Source organism: Cynocephalus volans, chromosome 1, assembly GCF_027409185.1.
Source record: "Cynocephalus volans isolate mCynVol1 chromosome 1, mCynVol1.pri, whole genome shotgun sequence".
NCBI lineage: Eukaryota > Metazoa > Chordata > Mammalia > Dermoptera > Cynocephalidae > Cynocephalus > Cynocephalus volans.
In genome coordinates this window covers 285787876-285805967 of record NC_084460.1, presented here as the reverse complement: position 1 = coordinate 285805967, position 18092 = coordinate 285787876, and the positions used below count along the sequence as shown (strand labels likewise).

Sequence of the window (18092 nt, the reverse complement as noted above, 5' to 3'; positions counted from 1 at the left end):
AAGGACAGACTTGCTATATATAGTATTCTTGGCTGGTAGTTTTTTTTTTCTTTTAGTATTTTGAATATATCATCCCATTTTCTTCTGCCCTGTAGAGTTGCTGTTGAGAAGTCTGCTGTTAGTCTGATAGGGGCTCCCTCATAGGTGACTTGATGCTTTTCTCTTGCTCCTTTTAAGGTTCTCTCTTTGTCTTTGAGCTTTTCCAGTCTGACTATCATGTCTAAGAGAGGATCTTTTTGGGTTAAATCTGTTTGGGGATCTTTGAGCCTCCTGGATCTGAAGGTCCATGTCTCTCCCTATATCTGGGAAGTTTTCCGCTATCATTTGATTGAATAAGTATTCCATGCCTCTTCCTTTCTCCTTCCCTTCTGTAACACCCATGATTCGAATGTTTTTGTGCTTAAGGTTGTCTGCTAGCTCACTTAGATTTTCTTCATTTCCCTTTTTTTGTCTGCCTGGGCTATTTCAAAAAGACTATCATCAAGATCATAAATTCTTTCTTCTTCTTGTTCTAGCCTGCTGCTTATGCTTTCACCAGAACCCTCAGTTTTTTAGCAATGGACTAAATGGCTGATATCATCTCTTACAAAGTGTCTTGAACTTGATGGAGCTAATGTTGAGAAATAAAGCTTATATTTTTTATTTTTATCTTCTAGTTCCATTTTTCCACAAACTTTTTGAAGTCCCCTCATATATTGCCCTCCTGGCATGGAGTTTCCAGGGAATATGGGCTTTCCCTAACCCTCTCAGAATCCTGAGTTCCTGCCCAGGGGTACTGAGATGCCACAAACATTTCACAGGACACAGGTGATGGGCCTGCCTGGACAGCACAGGAGGAACTGTCCCAAGGAGACCAGGCATGACTTATCTAACTCCACAGACACCTTGAAGGGATTTTCCACTCCCTCTTTATCTCTCTTCTTTCCCTCACACTCCAAATATTTTCTTTTTACAAAGAAAGATTGGAAATATTTTAGCCACGAGCTTTTATTAACTGATATATGAGGGGACTTCTAGAAATTCATGGAAAGATTTGCATTATCTTTCAATTCTATTTTTCCATAAACTTTTTGAAGTACCCTCAGACAACAGAAGATTTTGATTCACAATGAATAAACAAAAAAGACTATGAAAAATCAATAAGAAAAAACATCACTAAGATCTCAGTACAAAAAGTGGTCAAAGTCCATGATCAGACCATTCATGTAAAAAGTAATACAAGTGTCTACTAAACATTAAAAAAAAATAACTCCTTTAGTGATGAAAAAAAATTCAGAAGTAAAATAATAAAACATTTTTATTTTGCTATCAAATGGGCAGATTAGTTTTTAAAAGATAACACTTCACTAATGAATGCCAAAATTACTGGATGGAAATATGCAGAGAAAAAAGATATTCATAATGCCTCAGAATATCAGTCTATAAGATACTTATTAATTACAAAGAGAAAAGTAGTAACCTAGAAGATACCATTTTAAAGATGTTTAAAATTACCGGTAATGGAATAAATTAACATTATGTGCATTTTGATATGATGCACTGTGTTATTTCTACCAAAAATATAGAATCTGAACGTAATCATGATTAAATATCAGGCAAACCCAAATTGGGGGATATTATACAAAATAACTGGCCTGGACTAAGTGTGAAAGTAAGGAAAGACAAAGAAAGACTGAAGAATGTTTCTACATTGGACTAAAGAGACATGTCAGCTAAATGCAATTTATGATTCTGGAACTGAGCCTAGAACAGCAAAAGGATGTCAGTAGGGCAATTGGCAAAAACTGAATAAGGTCCACAGATTACATAATATTTTCTCATTTTGATAATTGTACTGTGTTTATATATGATGCCAACATTAGAAATACATGGATCAGGATTTTTTTTACTACGTTTGTAAATTTTTTAGTCTAAAATCACTTTGAGATGATTTAAAAGTTAAAAATAAAAAAATTTAAAGATAATACTTGATGCTACCCTTTATTCTTAATAACCTAAATTTCCATAAACAGTAAAATAAATAAATTATCATATATTCATGCAATGGATACTACATAGCATGTAAAATAAAAACACTATCACTACACATCCTATATAGTTCCATTCATGTAAAGTTCAAGATGAGACAAAGATAATTTATAGAGATACAGGGAAAAACAGTTATGGGGGTGGAAAGTGAGAATGGTACTGACCAGCAGGAGCCTAATGGAGCCTTCTGAGTTTCTGGAATTGCTCCATATCTTCATCTGCGCAGAAGTTATAAGGATGCACACATCCAGCAAATTTATCAAGTTATATCTTTAAGATCTGCTCACTTACTTTAAAAAGATACATTACAACTTAAAAATAAAATCAACAAAAGAAAATAATACTAAATACTGGCCATGGGCCAGCAGACCTGGGCTGCTGTTAGGAGCAATAACTGACATACATTTTCCAGATGGCAATTTGGCAGTAGGTATGAAGTTAAAGTGTGAAGAGCTGTGAGATAAGCTTGTTGATATTTAGACTCAAATTAAGATACAAAGATGCGCCAGCCCCGTGGCTCACTCGGGTCAGTGCAGCGCTGGTAGCGCCAAGGCCGCGAGTTCGAATCCTATATAGGGATGGCTGGTGCGCTCACTGGCTGAGCGTGGTGCAGACCACACCGTGCCGAGGGTTGCGATCCACTTACTGGTCAAAAAAAAAAAAAAAAAAAGATACAAAGATGAACATTGAAACAATCTAAATACATATACAAAAATTATAAATATGTAACTATTAAAATCATATAATTAAAGAATGTTCAGTGATGTGAGAAAATGCTCATGACATGATTGAAAGAAGCTAATTCTAATATTGCATATACATAGTATGTTCATAACTTAAATATTCTATATACGCATAGAAAGAAAAGAAAGTAATGTAAAGTAAGGAACTCGAAAGTGTTCATAACATTTTTCTCTGGGATGTAAAATTATGAAAGAATTTTTATTTTCTTCTTTATACTTTTCGGTGTCTTCTACTATTTCTGACATAAGCATATATTACTTTAATAGTAGAAAATTACAAAACTTAATTTTTAAAAATTTGATATCTTCTTAGCTAAAGATCATCAAAAGATCAAAATTCAGAAAGAGGAAAAGACAACGAACTTCTAAGAGCACCTCCTTTCACCTGCCACTCTTTTAACAAAATCTTTGATGTTCTATTTCACAGTCACCTTTTAAGTCTTCTTCTTTTTTTTTTTTTTTTTTTGTGGCTGGCTGGTAAGAGGATCCAAACACTTGACCTTTGTGTTATAACACTACAGTATAACCAGCTGAGCTAACCAGCATACCCTTAAGTCATCTTTCAAGAGAGGATGATTTTTTTTTAACCATAACAATAAAACATTCACCTAAGCCCTTTCTGCACCAAATAAGCCCTGTCCTTTCAGCTCCCTGCATTTTATTCCCAGGAACCTTCTCATTCACCATCATTCCCTCTTCCTCCAACCCCTAGGAATTCCTGCTTTGGTGGGCTATTACCCATAAAATTCTAGGGAAACAAAGTTTTTGCCATTTGGAGAAATCAAAAGATACCTGGAGATTACAGAGAGGGCATTTCTCATGCAGACACAATTACCAGGTAAACAGCATTAACAAAAGCAACAATGAATCCAGTGTTTTATTTTAATTTTATTTTCTTAAATTAAACAGTAGAGGTATACAACTGCCAGTGAGCATTAGGGGAGGAAGGGGTAATATTCAAAATAGTTCAAGGGAACTATTATCCCTTTTCCCAATATTCCCAAGCCCTGCCCTCAAGATCATAGGTGGTTAACCCCTTTCCTTTTCATCCACTCGGGTCCATGCCTAAGGAATTTTTTCTTTGTTTTGAAAACACTTTGTCAATTAATCCATACCGTGTTTGAAGCAAGAATGAAGGGACAAAACTGTGAATCAGTCTTGACTGGATTTTTCAATATTTCATTTTCTCAATATGTGGAATGTATCTTACCAGGCAAAAATAATAAGGACCAGTGGATGTCCCAAATTTTAATATTTTTATAGATTCCTAACATAGACAGGAGCACTGTGAATGTGTTGCCTGGAAACCGTGACAGTGTTTTCTCATAAGAAAAACATTTGCTGGGTAAAATGCAAGAATGCCTTTGCTCAAGACATAATTCTTATCAGGACAACAGAGAATTTAATTATTAACAAAAACTATAACAACAGAAGTGAAAAAATGCTTTTTTAAAATGTAAAAGTCTTGACATCTTAATTATAAGTCAAGAAAGTTAAAATTAGACTAGGCTTGCTGTCAACAGCCTTCCTAATCATAGTGATTTAATCATATTTTTAAGCTTGACAGATGTTTCACTGTCAACCAACTTTTTTTTGCAATACCTAAACTCCCTTCTTGGTATCCAAAAGAAGAAAGCAAAGCAATTATAAAGTTATTCATTAATCAAAACACTTCATTGATCTCCGAGATAAAAAGGAAGGCGTCAACACTAGAGAAAACAAAACAAAACAAAACAATACAAAACTCTCAAGCTAAAAGAAAATGCAGCCAGGTAAAGTACTCAGGGATAAAGTTATCCTCTGTTGTGAGAGGAGAGAGCAGGTGATCACATTTCTGCCAAGTAGAGAAAGGGCAGGTTGGCAGACTCTTCATACTTCCATTCAACATAGTACTAAGTACGTGCCATGTTCCAGGCACATTTAGGCCCCAAGGGCACACAGGTGGGCATGATTCCTGTTATTCTTCCCCACCACCCACCATTTCCAACTGAAGAAAAGTGATAGAAATAATGATCTAGTTGCAATTGCGTGCAAATCCTCTACAGTGGTAGGGACCAGAACATTCAGGTTTTACGGGAGACCTACCTGGTTCCCCTCCAGAGAGAGGGTTTTGTTATGATTCCTCAAGAAGGAAGGAAACAGCACCAGCACTCACAGTCAGCCCTCTTTCCCGAGGTCCCCTGGCACATCCTATCCTGACACTCAACAGTTGCTCTAGTAGCTCGTGCTCAGAAGTGGAATCTACCAGTTTCAAGTCTCAGCTTCCTTCTCCACTTGGAATTTTTCCTTCTGCTCTGACCATTCCCACATGCTTTCTGCTCTCCTCTCTACCTCACCTTCTGCATTCCTATTGTTTTCTCTACCTCAAAGCTTATATTTATTGCCTCCCCAGTTTCTCTGAGGTGCATCAGCACTCTATCATTTATATCCCTATGTCTGGGTCGTGTATTCAGATTCCTAAGAGATGGGCTCTGCGTGGCTGTTGGTCACTAACTGACATGCAGTAGCCCAGATGAATGAAATTCTCATGCTGAGCCATAAGACACGGATCAGCCTATGGAAGGCTGCCTTCGACTCAAGGGCCTGGTCATGGATCCAATCAGCTTATAGCCATGATGGTGCAGCCAAAATGATTCAAAGCATAGTAAGCTATGCTTTCTTAAGAAAGCATTCGTGGTCTCTTTCCTCCTAAAGTGTTTGTAGGTGAGAGAGACATTTGAGTATCATAAGGAACCCAAAAGAGACTTTAAGGTTTGATTTCATGTTAGTCCTATATTCGCTGCTGTTTGCATCTAACATCAGCATTTATTAAGGGCTTCAACACCAGGCTCCCTCAATACCCACACAGGCATCACCATCAATCCCACAGTCTTTCCCACTAAGCACACAGACACCCTGAGATCCCCTCTTAACACAGGGCTCCAAGTTGCAAATTCTAATTTGGCATGCAGGATGAAATTGCTTTGCCACCCCCCTGTCTACAGGATGAAGTCCAAATTCTGCAGTAAGTCACATTAAGGCTCCAGCCTAAAACTCTGGCTCTAGCCCAAGACTTTAGCCAGTATTATCATACCAACTTCTTTATGCAACCTGTGCTGACGGCCTCCATTTGTCCTTCCACGTCTACTCTCTACCTTTCTCCAGGGAGGCTGACCTTTATGGATGGCATCAGCCAGGGTCTCAAGCTCCAGCATTCTGAGTGAATTTGGCCAAAGGACGGCAGTGGGCGGATATGAGAGAGCAGGCACACGGAGAATGAGTTCCAGACATATTTCCCCCACCCTCGTTGGTCTGGGGTTAGCAGAACTCTATGCCTTCTCCTTACTTTTCTAGGCTAAAGTTGCTTGCTCCAAGATGCTTCAACCTCCCATGTCTGTTTTTTCCAAACTGCCTACACCTTTCTCAATGATCCCATCTTTCAACTCCCTTCAATTACCCCCTCCCCTGAAAAATATTTTAAATAGACCATTTTTTTAGAACAGCTTTCAATTTACAGAAAAATTTTGAAGATAATACAGAATTCTCAAATATTCCACATCCTGCCCCTATACTCTGCAGCCAGGTACCCGTTGTTAACATCTTACATTATTCGCATGAAGCATTTGTTACAATATCGACACATTATTTGTTATAATACAGATGCATTATTATTATTGATACATTATTATGAATATGGATATAATGTCTATACCTTATACAGAACTTCTTATTTTTTACCTAATGTCCTTTTTTCTGTTCCATGGTCCCATCCGGGATACCCCATTACATTCAGTCATTGTGTCTCCTCAGGCTCCTCTTGACTGTGACAGTTTCTTCGAATTTCCTTGCTTTTGATAACCTTGACAGTTTTGAAGAGTACTGGTCAGGTATTTCATAGCATGTCCCTCAACACATACCAGGAGTGTGTAATTGCAATATACACCAAGAGTACATACTATTAGAGTGACATCAGCAATGTCGCAGAATAGGAAGTTCCTAATGCTCTCTCCACCCACGGACACACCAAATAAACATTTGTTCCCAGGTCAGTTCCCTCTGACAGAAAGTCAGAGACCAGCTGAGAGACTCTTACCCACTGGGCAACTGAGAAAACATCTCTATGGAACAGGTAGAAAAAACTGAAGCACCCTCAGGCATGGACCCTGCCCTAGGCACTGCGCTGTAAAATTGAGAAAGGAATCCTCAACGCCCAGCTTCTCCCTAGGGACAGGAGGGTTTGGACCTACGTATACCACTTTCACTGTAAGGTCCCCCATGGTTTGGCTCTTAATTCACCAACTCTGGGAGCTGAGGGGGTTAGACACACGTGAGTGTCTCTAGACCACAGGAAAAAAAATGGTGATTGTATACTGGGTGACAGCACTTTCAGGGCAGCAGTACAGAGAGGGGGCTTAAACAATGTAGCCTGCTGTTTCTCCCCAGAAGGGGTTTATGACACACTTTTCAAGGGGCTGCTTGGTAGCCTGGCTTCTAACTAACTTTCATTGGGGAGTGAAAGGGACAGACAAGTATTAACCCACCAAAAGCCTGAGAAGTAGATTGGTATTGTCCTACCTAAGGGACTGAATCTTAAACCTCCTAGCTCTGGGAGCACTGGGGACGAAGTATATACAAGTCCATCTAGACCACAGAAAAAAGTGACAGTTTTCATTATGGAAAACAGTATGCAGGTTCCTCTAACAGCTACAGATAGAACTGCCATACAACCCAGCAATCCCACCACTGGGTATATACCCAAAGGAATAGAAATCATCCTGTTGAAGGGATACTTGCACTCCCTTGCTTATCACAGCTCTATTTACAGGAGCCAAGAACTAATCTAAATGTCCATCAACAGACAACTAGATAAGGAATATGTGACATATATACACTATGGAATGCTACTCTACCATAAAAAAGAATGAAATTCTGCCATTTGCAGCAACATAGATGGACTTCGAGAAAATTATGTTAAGTGAAATAAGCCAGGCACAGAAAGAAATACCACACGTCCTCGCTCAAAAGTGGGAGTGAAAGAAAGAAAGAAAGAACAATAATTCATTGGAGTTTCAAAAGGAGAGAACAGAACTGAGGCCACGAGAGGTGACAAAGGCAGAGGGGGAGGGAGGTTAGCGTGAAAAGACAACTCACAGATTGAGACAAAATATTTGCAAATCATACATTGGATAAGGGCTAATATCCAAAATATATGAGGAACTCAAACTACTCAGTAATGAGAAAACAAATAACCCTATTAAAAATGGGCAAAGGACTTGAATAAACATTTCTCAGAAGACATACAAATGGCCTACACATATATCAAAAAATGCTCAACCTCTCTAATCATCAGAGAAATGCAAAGTAAAACCACAATGAGATGTCACCTCACACCTGTTAGATTGGTTATTATCAAAAGGATGAAAGATGACAGGTATTGGTGAGGATGTGGAGAAAAGGGAACCCTGCTGGTGGTACTGTAAATTAGTACAGCCATTTTGGAGAACAATATAGAGGTTCCTCAAAAAACCTAAAATAGAATAGAATTACCATATGATCCAGCAATTCCACTTCTGCATATATACTCAAAGGATTTGAAATAAATATGTCAAAGAGACATCTACACTCCCATGTTCATTGCAGCATTATTTACAATAGCCAAGATATAGAAAAAACCTAAGTGTCCACCAACAGATGAATGAATTAAAGAAAATGGCATATATGCAGAATGGAACACTACTATTCAGCCTTAAAAACAACCAACCAACCAACCAAACAAACAAACAAACAAACAAAAAACAGGGCTGGCTGGTTAGCTCAGTTGGTTACAGTGTGGTGCTAACACCAAGGTCCAGAGTCCGATCCCTATACTGGTCAGCAGCTGAAAAACCCAAGTAAATTCTGTTTTGCTACAGCATGGGTGAACCTAGAGGACACTATGTTAAGTGAAATGAGATGGGCATAGAGAGACAAATACTGTATGATCTCATTTATGTGTGGAATCTAAAAGAAGTTAAACTCATAGAAGCAGAGAGTAGAATGGTGGTTTCCAGAGGTGGGAAGGCAGTGGGGTAGACGGGCGAAGGGAAGATGCTGGTCAACAGGTCCAAAGGTTCGATTAGATAGGAGGAACATGTTCTGGTGATCTATTGCATAGCATGGTGACTTTAGTTAATAAGGTCCAGTACTGTATGAGGGTACTTCAAAAAGTCCGTGGAAGATTCACATTATCTTTTAATTCTATTTTTCTATGAATTTTTTGAAGTATCCTCAGATGTATGAAAAATAGCTGAAAGAGGTTTTTAAATGTTCTTGCCACAAAGAAATAATAAATATTTGTGGTAATGAATCTGCTAATTAGGCTAATTTGATCATTCCACAATGCATACATGTATCAAAACATCACATTGTACCCCATAAATATATATAGTTATTATTTATCAATTCAAAATAAACTAAAATTTTTTAAAAAGTACATATCAACATGGCTTATCACTATTGATGTTAACTTTGATCACCTGTCCGAGGTAGTGTCTGTCAAGTTTCTAACCGTAAAATTACTTTTTCTCTATTTTCCATATTGTGTTCTTTGGAAGGATATCACTATGTGCGGCCCACATGTCCTTACATAGAGAGCTACGGTTCCTCTCCCTAAAGGTGACATAGAGCCTATGTTATTCTTATTTTATATGATTTTAATTGCAGCAAAAGATACACAAAATTTATCATTTTAACTATTTTCAAGTGTTTCAATCATCCTTTTTAAGTAGGCCATCTATTGCCTGCTGGGACCCTGATGATACCCAAGTAAGACTGTCACCACTCACCAAAAATGACATGTGTCTTTATGTTTCAGCACAGGGGAATCCCAGTAAAGCAAAGAGCTCCCATTTTTGTCTATTTGACTCCTACTCGTTCCTTAAGCCCCAACTCCAGACTTCCCAATGGAAAGTGAGTGACTATTATCTTTCTTCTCCTGTATTCAACCTTCTATTCTAGTGTTTTTTGCATTGCACCATTTTATTGGGGCTTTCCCAGGTCAGGAACTAAATTTTTATTTATCTTTGTATCTCTAAGGCTGAGGACTGTCCCGGAAACCTAGTAGCTGATCGATAAATGTTGGATGGAAATGAAGGGAGCAAAGATGAGATAGAAGCAGAAGTGGTCTATTTTCTGCAAAGAGTAAAAAGAGTATGAATACCTAATATTGGTGTGGGTGTGGGAAAGCCTGCACTCGTAGTTGTTTATCTTAGAGCAACTGTCACACCCTTCCTGTGTGACAACTTGGCAATATCTATTAAAAGCCATAATACATGCATATCTTTTACTCAGTAATTCCAAGCCTGGATATTAATGAGCAGATACTCAAAGACAGGTGGAAGATACTTGCACAAAGATGTTGTTATTTTTAATGCAAAAACTGAGAATAACCCAATGGCCCAGCAATTGGCCAACTAAATTACAGAATATCCATGCTATGAAGTAATATACAGCCATTAAGAATCAGGTTGAACATTACTTAGGGTTTGTCTTCAGGCAGTGGTATAATCGGCATGGATTTAACTTTTTCTTTGTGTTTTTCCAAGTTTACTCCTCTGAATAATGATGATATCTGTAACTAAAGAAAAAAATGACCAAAGGCACATTTTCAAAGTGGCTCATTTTGCCATTTCAAACCAAAATATCCAACTAAAGATAATCAAAACTTGAAGATTGGCCTAATGGCCAATTTAGTTATGATGATGCCAAAATGTCACAGCTGCCATGACAGCTGTCTCCAGCCATTTCTACCCTCATACTGAACATACTAAGGGTGGTGGATCCCCAAAGAAGAGAATTAAGAGCTTCCTATCTCTGTTTGCCAGTTTCTCTGGACCTCACTTCTGACCTGGACCCTGGATGTTGTTTTTGTTTGTTTCTTTGTTTTGTCTTTAAAGCTTCTTTAAGTAATCAAAATGTATAGCCATAATTGGAGAACCACATTTTTTTTCCAACTCTGCCCATTTTGCAGATAGGACATTTGAGGCCCAGAGAAGTCCAAAATGGCATGGAGTCAGAGTCAGATTCAGGTCTCCTGATGCCCAAGACGTATTCTTTGCACTTTAGCAAGCCAATCACATCAAGGATGGGATTTTGTAGATTAACAGACTTGGAGGGCCCCAAATGTTTCAAGATGGAAACTAGGAATACAAAGACTTCTAAAAACAACCTATCTTTGATCCCCTCTCCAACCCAACTTTAAAATTATGTTTGAGCAGTTTTCAAAAAGTATTTATTGAACACAGTGATATTTGGAAAGATTATCACCAGTTTACTATAACGATGCAATGCTTCCTAAGGCGACTACCAAGAAATGTCCTCCTATGGTTACCCTTGCAAACTGAAAGCCATACCACCCCTTTCCACCCAGTCTCCACCCTGCCCCTAGCCAGCACCAATACCTCACGCCTTCTCAGTAAGTCAGATAAGGTAAGGCCCTGAAAATTTTCCCTGGAAACTGCACAGTGGAAAGAAGTTTAGACTTGGAATCAAAAGATCTGGCTTCCCCTGATTGTGCAGATATCTCAGAAGTTTTCAACAAATCTCTTAACGCCCCAGGACTCAAGTCTTCTGTGAAATTCATGGTTACTGGGTAATCTCTATGGCACAGTCCAATTTATTCGGACAGGTTTGTGTACCCAGAGCCCAGCCCTGATTTGTAAAAGACATAGTTAATCTTTAAGCTAGCAGTTTGTGGTGTTATAAGAATTTGTAGAGGAAGCTCTTATTCAATCATTTCCACACTTGTCCTGTTCTAAGGACTAAAACAAATACACAAAATATGGGAGGTGAAATAGAGTCATTGAGATCTAAAGTCACTCAAATGAGGGCAACAATTTCTCTATTGTTTGAAGGGTCTTAAATCAATGTCCTTCTAAGCTATGTGGAAAAATCATTCGATTTTCAGCATTCACTCTACAATTTAAAATAAATTTGTTGATTTTATAGTGCAATTTGCACTCATGTATTCACAGAATTCAGAGCTCCTACTATGTGCCAGGCCATGGGAAGAAAAATAATGAGCAGACCAGAAAGTGTCCTGCATTCTTAAAGCTTCACAGGAGGAGATTGGCAGTAATCAGATGTCCACATAATGGCATATTTATACAATGCAATAAATGGTGTAATGAAGAAACACAGGAAGCAAAATGAGCCTAAAAATGGGAGAGCTAGCCCGGAAGGTCAGTGAAGTTACCTCTTGAGGATCTGAGCTCTGAAAACTGAAGGATGGGTGGAGGGTATTTAGAGAAAGGACAGGCACCTTGGGCAAAGGCCTGAGGCAGACAGAGGAAGCACAGTTGCTGGAGAAGAGTTTTCTCAACTGTACCTTAAAGTCCTGTAAATTACCTGGAGGCAGGTACACAATCATTTCCTTTTGGGAACTCTATGTGTATTTGTGTCTTCCCAAGTCACTTGGAATCTGATCTGCCTTTAAAACCTTCATTAACCACTCATTTAACAGATGCTCTCAAGTTCATTTTTCCCCCACTATACATCGGCACAGTAATTTCTTATCTTGTATTTTTATCTCTCTCCTACTTTTCCATGATCTATAGTTGGTGAAATCCTGTGGTGGATGGAAGGGGGACATCCCCACCATTTTGCTCATCAAAGACCCAGGCTCTTCAAGCAACAAGAAGACACCACTAGGCAAGAAATCTGCTTATCATGCTTTTAAAGGGCAAGAGGATCCTTCTCCAGAATTTAGTTAATGTTACCAAGGATAATAGTTAAGACACTTTGAAAAGCACTGATGGAAAAACTCTTTCAGCTTCCTGAATTAGAAAAACAGGACAGAAGCTTAAGAGAGCAAGAGAAAGCAGCCCATGCATGTAAACAGTGTGCATGCACAGAAAATGACAAGGTGCATTACCGGCATGTGACTGGTTCTTATCCCCTTCTGTACCCCCCTTTTAAGACAAGACACAAGGAATGTGGGGTCTCAAACCCATCTAAAAGTTACAAGAATGTCACATGAGATGGAGAAGGAACAATAAAAGGAGAAAATTTATTATAGAGGAGGATTGCCCTGGAGTGGAACACACAACCCACCCCCACCCTCCCAAATTCTGTAATCCAATGCCCATAACACCCCATTCCACAAACAAGACAGGTTCTTCATAATTCCTCAGGTACTAGAACTAGAAGTCTACAAATAAATAAATATAACCATCCTGTCAGCAAAACCTTCTAGGAAGAACAAAACGTGGCTTTTTGAAAGGAATTAGAATTGTTAATATGTTGCTTCTGTCCTCATTTGCCACACTTGTTATTTTGCGCAGGGAAAGGGCAGCTTCTGCTGGTGCCCAGGGTAGATATGCTTCCCCAGCAGCCATGCGCAGCCTGTCTGGTCCCTCCCGCCAGGAGTCCCTGTGCACTGCGACGACAACTCCCGCTGGTTTCCCCAAAGCCGCAGTGGGTTGTATAACCACACTCTGACCGCAGAGAGGGGTGCGCGGTGAGCTTCCCTCCCGACAGGATCGGCTAAAGGTCACTGGTGCCAAGACCCACGTGGCAGGGGGGACACCAAGACTCTGAGAGAGGGCGAGAGGGAGGTGCTGTCAGAACACCAGCTCTGGGGGTGGCCCGGGGAGGTCGTAAGTCTCTCTGCGAGCAGCATGTAAACCTGAAGTTCCCTCCTTAGAGCGGGCGGTGCAGCACGGTGAGGAGCGCGCTGAGCCCTGCTACGCCCCCGGCCATGCAGACCAGGGCAGGAGGACGGGTCGGAAAGTCAAGAACACCGTGGGGGTGGGGTGGGGGTGATTCTCGGAACGTCTTTACAGAAAAGTGCCAAGGACATCCCCTCTCTTTTCAATTACGTAATCCTTACCTACTTGGCGGAATATACATACACGAACGTGGATGTAACTCCTTATTACCACAGTCTCTAAGCAGACTGCATTTAAAGGCTCTTGGTGCATTTCAAGTCTGAATGGACCTGGATGCCACCTGGCAGCGTTAAAGGACGGCATCCCGGTGACTGGATCCCCCAGGCCTCCGCTGCCACACACAGCGGCAGGAGCCCAGTCGCCGCCGCCTGGGACGCCCTCTCCGCCTGGCCGGCCGGCCGCAAGGCGGTCCCCGCGTCGCGGAGTCGCCTGGACCAGCCCGTCCGCAGGCTGCGGAACGGCGGCCCCCTCCCCGGTGGCCGCGAACACCTGCCCACGGTTACCTGCGGGGTCGCGGCTCTCCGCAGCCCATTGGGCGGCCCGCCGCCAATCTCGCGCTTGGCCGCAGGGAGATGCCCGAGCCCAGGGGCCCGCGCCGCGCCCTCCGCGGGGCCCGCGCCGTTCTCCCGGGGGCCTTCGTCGGGCGCCGGGAAGAGCCCGCAGCGGCGCTGGAAGCGGGCGACGAGCTGCGAATCCTGCAGGCTCCGCAGCAGCTCGGCCATGGTGAGCCCGGGGCCGCGCGCCGCCGCCACGCCGGGCCGGAGTCCTCCGCTGGCGCAGCCACTCCCGTGTCGCACACGCCGGTCCCGCACTTGGGGCGGAGGACGGGCGGGCGGGGCCCCGGGGCCAGCCAACAGGTGCGCCGCCCGGGTCCTAGCGCCCGCCCCGGCGCGCGGCCGCCCAGGTGTCCGACTCCACCTTGCGCAAGGCACGTCCTCCCTTCCGTCCCGGCAGGCTCGGGCGGGCTCGGGCGACCTCCGGGTCCCGCCCTCAACTGGACCTGGAAGTACAGGTGGCTGAAGGTCGCCTCCCTCCGCGCGGCCGCGCCCCCACCCCCTCCGGGATGGCGCAGAAGTGACACTAGCGGGAATCGGCCGAGCACATGGGCACCTACACAAATCCACCCTTCCCGACGCCGGCAGGTCCCGTAGTGACCTTCCTTTCAACTCTTGAGCCCAAGGTGAAGTCTTATTTCCCAACAGCCCCCGCCCCCGACCTTTGCCGCCGGCTGCAGAACTTGTTCCCAGTAAGTACAGCGAGCCCCCCAGGGAACACTGCCAAGTTCTTTCCAAAGCGCGTGATGCAACGCCTCCCCAGCGGCCCGACACCCTCAGCCTTACTCAAGAACAGGGGAGGTTCGAGTTGGGCCCTGAGTCATCCTCCGCGTCGCGGCCCCTGCCCTTGTGATGTGGCAACTGGGGGACACTAGTAGGTGGATGGGGAGCGGACGCGCGCCCTTCTCGGCTTTCTGCATTGAGGACGAAGGTGCTCACCACTCCCTCCTACCTTCCGCGCTGCCTCTGTTTAAGAAATGACACTAGGGAGACAGAGCAAGGCCGCCGGGGGACTTTAGACTCGAAGAGAACAAGGTGCTGAAGGACTGGGAGGAGGGTTAGGGTTAGGGTTAGGGTTAGGGTTAATCTCACCGCACCGCGCCTGCGTTAGCGCTCTCAGCAGCAAAGCATGGAAGGAAACAGCCTGCGGGTGGGTGGGCCTTGGTTTTTCTTCTTCCCTCCAAAATTTCCCTCAGGGATTCTAAGATGGCAGGAAGACCTCCGCACTTTCTCAAATATTAGGCCCAGGTGACCAACCTGCCGCAAATGTGCAATCCAACCCTTCCGTGTTCAGTTTGCTGCAGCCCGCTGCGTACTTCCTAGCTGCCCATACAAAGCCTACTAAGTATTTGGGTGCACAAATAACGAAGAACGAACGCGTTCCACTACCTTGTTTATCCAGTTGTCCTTTTAGGCTCCAAAGTCTTTGGGGTGTAACTTTCAAGGTTGATTTGCAGTAGTTTTTGCTTTCCTTCGCAGTCCTGACTGGTGAGCAAGGTTAAGGTGGCTGAGAGTGATGAAACTCTTGGAAGATACCATTTTCCTCTTACGGAAGATGCACAGAGCTGCTGCCACACCCAGGCTGTGTCACACACAGAGATGTCTGGCTCAGGAGGCAGAAGCCTTTGTCCCCAGTGCTGCTTGCTGTCATATTCAGGCACTAGGACCAAACCCTGTAGTTTCATTTTAAAAGCTGGAGTGGTAGTAGCTCAGGATCTGTTTTGTGTTATGTGTTTAAAAAAAAAGTATGTTCTCCCACGAAGTCACTTGCATCATGAATCTCCCAAATTTAGTGCTTCAAATTTCCTTTCTCTCAATTAAAAAAAAAAAAAAGAAAAGAGGCAAAGTAAAACATGGCACATGTAGCATATGTATTATGCCAAAGTATTGTATTTCCAGAGCATTTTATCTCCTTAGCAGACCAGGTACTGACTCCACCTTCCAGTGACTTGTGATGTCACCTCAGGTAAGTCACTTTGAGTCTCAGTTTCCTCCTGTGATAAAATAATCCCCACTTTTTTTCCCCTTTGGTTTATTAAAAGTGCTTTATTCCATGGTTCAATTTATCAAATGAAATATTTCCTTTTAGTTATTATGAGATCCTGAAGTACACTGATCATCCTCTGCTCCCCATGCCAGGGCCAGGAGCTTCTAGAAAGATTTACTCATCTGTGTTAAACAGGGGACCAGTACTGCTGGAACTCCTGAAGATAGAATCCACTGAAAACAGTGAGGACAAGAGTCGTGGATGCCCCGGCTGTGGCTGGGTTTGGCTTCTCCCAGGTCCATGCCTGAGGCCCATAACAGGGACCTGGGACAGTGGCGGCAGCTTGCCTAGTGGCGGCAACTTGTCTAGTTGCGGTTGGGTTCAGCTTCCCCTGGCTCCATGCCTCAGGACCAGCTTCTTATCTTTCTTATAAGGCTTTTGTGGAAAACCCATGGATAAGCTCTATAAGGCACCTGGTGAATTAGGCATTAACAATATTGTGCTGGAGTCGTTCAGTTTAGAAAGGAATCCTCGGGAGAATTTGGTTCTGAACTTCTTGAGTGAGTCTGAGAAGCCAGTTGCTTCTGGGCGGTGGTAGGTATGCTTCCCCAGAACCTTCCTTCTAAGGCATAGGCTGATGTTTTGAACGTCAGTTTCCCAACCAATCTAACAAAAATCAACCTTCAGCAGAGACTGAAGGACTGCTCCAGCGGTACGAAGATGTTAAATAGAAGCCTGAAGTCGTCCCTGCCCCCCCGCCCCCCCCAAAAAGGTGATGCTGGAGAAATAACCTGTAGTTCTTTGATAGTTTAGCATTAGTCATGCCTGGGAGAAATACACTTTACTGCTTTTTTTTCCCCCAGAAATCAAATTACTTATACTTTGCTTAATTGTGTATATGTAACAATTGCTAAATGACATATTTTAAAGGAATCAAGGATGGATGTCTTAGTTAGGGTCAAGTTTAAGCTGCTGTAACAAAGAGACTCCAAGATACACTGGCTTAAAGAATACAGATGTTTATTTCATGGAACAGTTCCAAGGCAAGCAGCTGAGGTTGATAGAAAGCTCTGCTCCATGTCTCAACTCAGTGACTCGGGTTCATTTTACCTTTTTGCACCACTGTGCCCTGGAACTGAGCTCTAGGGCATTGTCCTCTTTTGCATGTTAAAGCTGGGTTATAGGCACATCTGAGGTCCAGCACCTGCAAAGAAGAGGACAAGTGTCCTGAGCAGCAATTTCTTATTAAGCAAGTGAGGCAGCAATTCACAGATCACTTCCACGGACATTCCGTCGCTGAGACTGTAGTCACATGGCCTCAAGAAAGGCTTGGAAGTATCATCTCTAGCAGGACAGCCTTGTGTTCAGCTTAAACCATATTACGGTGGAAGAAGAAGACAAATTTGTTTGTGGACAACTCAGGAGTCTCCACCAGGGTATGGAAACAAACTCATGTTTGTTAAAATGTTGTGCAATAAAAATCCATGTTATAATTCAATCCTGATCTGCACATTTTATCTAGGGAGTCTGTCATTAATTTTGCACATTCTAAATACTCATGGGTAGATACAATTTTTAAAAGAAGGTGCTAAAAATAAGTTATTTTAAGAGACAACTGACATACCTTTAATGAATTAAAATGACGGAATTAAAAGAAAGTGTTAAAATACCTTCTCTTAAATTAAAAATTGGGGGATTAATTGCATTATTGCATTTTAAATTCTGATGTAGAGTTATCTCTCTACCGAGCAGGTCACTTCCAAATTACAACTAGATAATTCAGTTTTCAACTGGGCAGTGTTTCCTGGATCAAGACAGATTGGGCTCTGTTTTGGTTATCCATTGCTGCATAACAAAATACTCCACAAATAGTGGCTTACAGAAACATTTATTATCTTGAAGTTTCTGTGGGTCAAGAATCCAGGTGCACCTTACCTGGTTCCTCTGGTTCTGGATTTCCCACAGGCTGCAATCCAGGTGTTTTAGGCCATTTTGTGTTGCTATAACAGAAATACCTGAGGCTGGGTAATTTATAAAGGAAAGAGGTTTATTTGGCTTACGATTCTGGGACAGCTGCATCTGGCATGGGCCTCAG

At 42.4% G+C, this 18092-nt stretch overlaps 1 protein-coding gene across 3 annotated transcripts in view; it reads right to left on the bottom strand.

The window, feature by feature from the left end:
* The window catches only part of SGPP2 (sphingosine-1-phosphate phosphatase 2), a 108286-nt gene extending 94108 nt beyond the window's left edge, over positions 1-14178 (bottom strand). Inside the window, exons 1-2 of one of the 3 annotated variants that reach the window (XM_063080183.1) lie at positions 14102-14178; positions 11189-11195 (exon numbers count right to left, since the gene is read on the bottom strand). In XM_063080183.1, coding sequence (XP_062936253.1) covers positions 11189-11195; positions 14102-14178 — 84 coding nt within the window. Of the gene's footprint in view, positions 1-6307; positions 6317-11188; positions 11196-13959 lie in introns of all 3 variants that reach the window. The other 2 variants (XM_063080191.1, XM_063080182.1) reach the window with 2 other exon arrangements.
* Positions 14179-18092: the final 3914 nt, after the last annotated feature.